At 52.8% G+C, this 343-nt stretch overlaps 1 protein-coding gene across 1 annotated transcript in view; it reads right to left on the bottom strand.

Moving 5' to 3' along the window:
• LOC103391483 (X-linked interleukin-1 receptor accessory protein-like 2) overlaps nucleotides 1-343 on the bottom strand; it is a 27071-nt gene that overhangs the window by 21485 nt on the left and 5243 nt on the right. The window contains exon 2 of the mRNA XM_025063377.1: nucleotides 7-218. Coding sequence (XP_024919145.1) covers nucleotides 7-218 — 212 coding nt within the window. The remainder of the gene's footprint in view (nucleotides 1-6; nucleotides 219-343) is intronic.

The raw sequence follows: 343 nt of genomic DNA, 5'->3' as shown, positions 1-343 counted from the left end.
TCCCACCTTGTACCAGGTCATCTGCGGCTGCTTGTACGGAGCCATGTAGTCCTCCACGTCAGGACAGCTGATCATCTTACTGTGCGTGACCTCAGCTTTCTCCACGTGTCGGATTTTGCTGCTGAAACACTTGCCCTGGTCGCTCTCCTCCACCACCACGGACATGGACACCTTCATACAGTAGGTGGCGTTCCTGGGAGAGGGCGGAGCAGACCACACTGGTCAGGTGTCTCACAAGTACACGTACAGATGCTAGTACAGACGCTAGTACAGATGCTAGTACAGACGCTAGTACAGATGCTAGTACAGACACTAGTACAGACGCTAGTACAGATACTAGTAC

The sequence above is a fragment of the Cynoglossus semilaevis genome, chromosome 15, assembly GCF_000523025.1.
Source record: "Cynoglossus semilaevis isolate Cse_v1.0 chromosome 15, Cse_v1.0, whole genome shotgun sequence".
In the NCBI taxonomy this organism is placed as follows: Eukaryota; Metazoa; Chordata; class Actinopteri; order Pleuronectiformes; family Cynoglossidae; genus Cynoglossus; species Cynoglossus semilaevis.
This window is presented reverse-complemented; position numbering and strand designations above follow the sequence as displayed.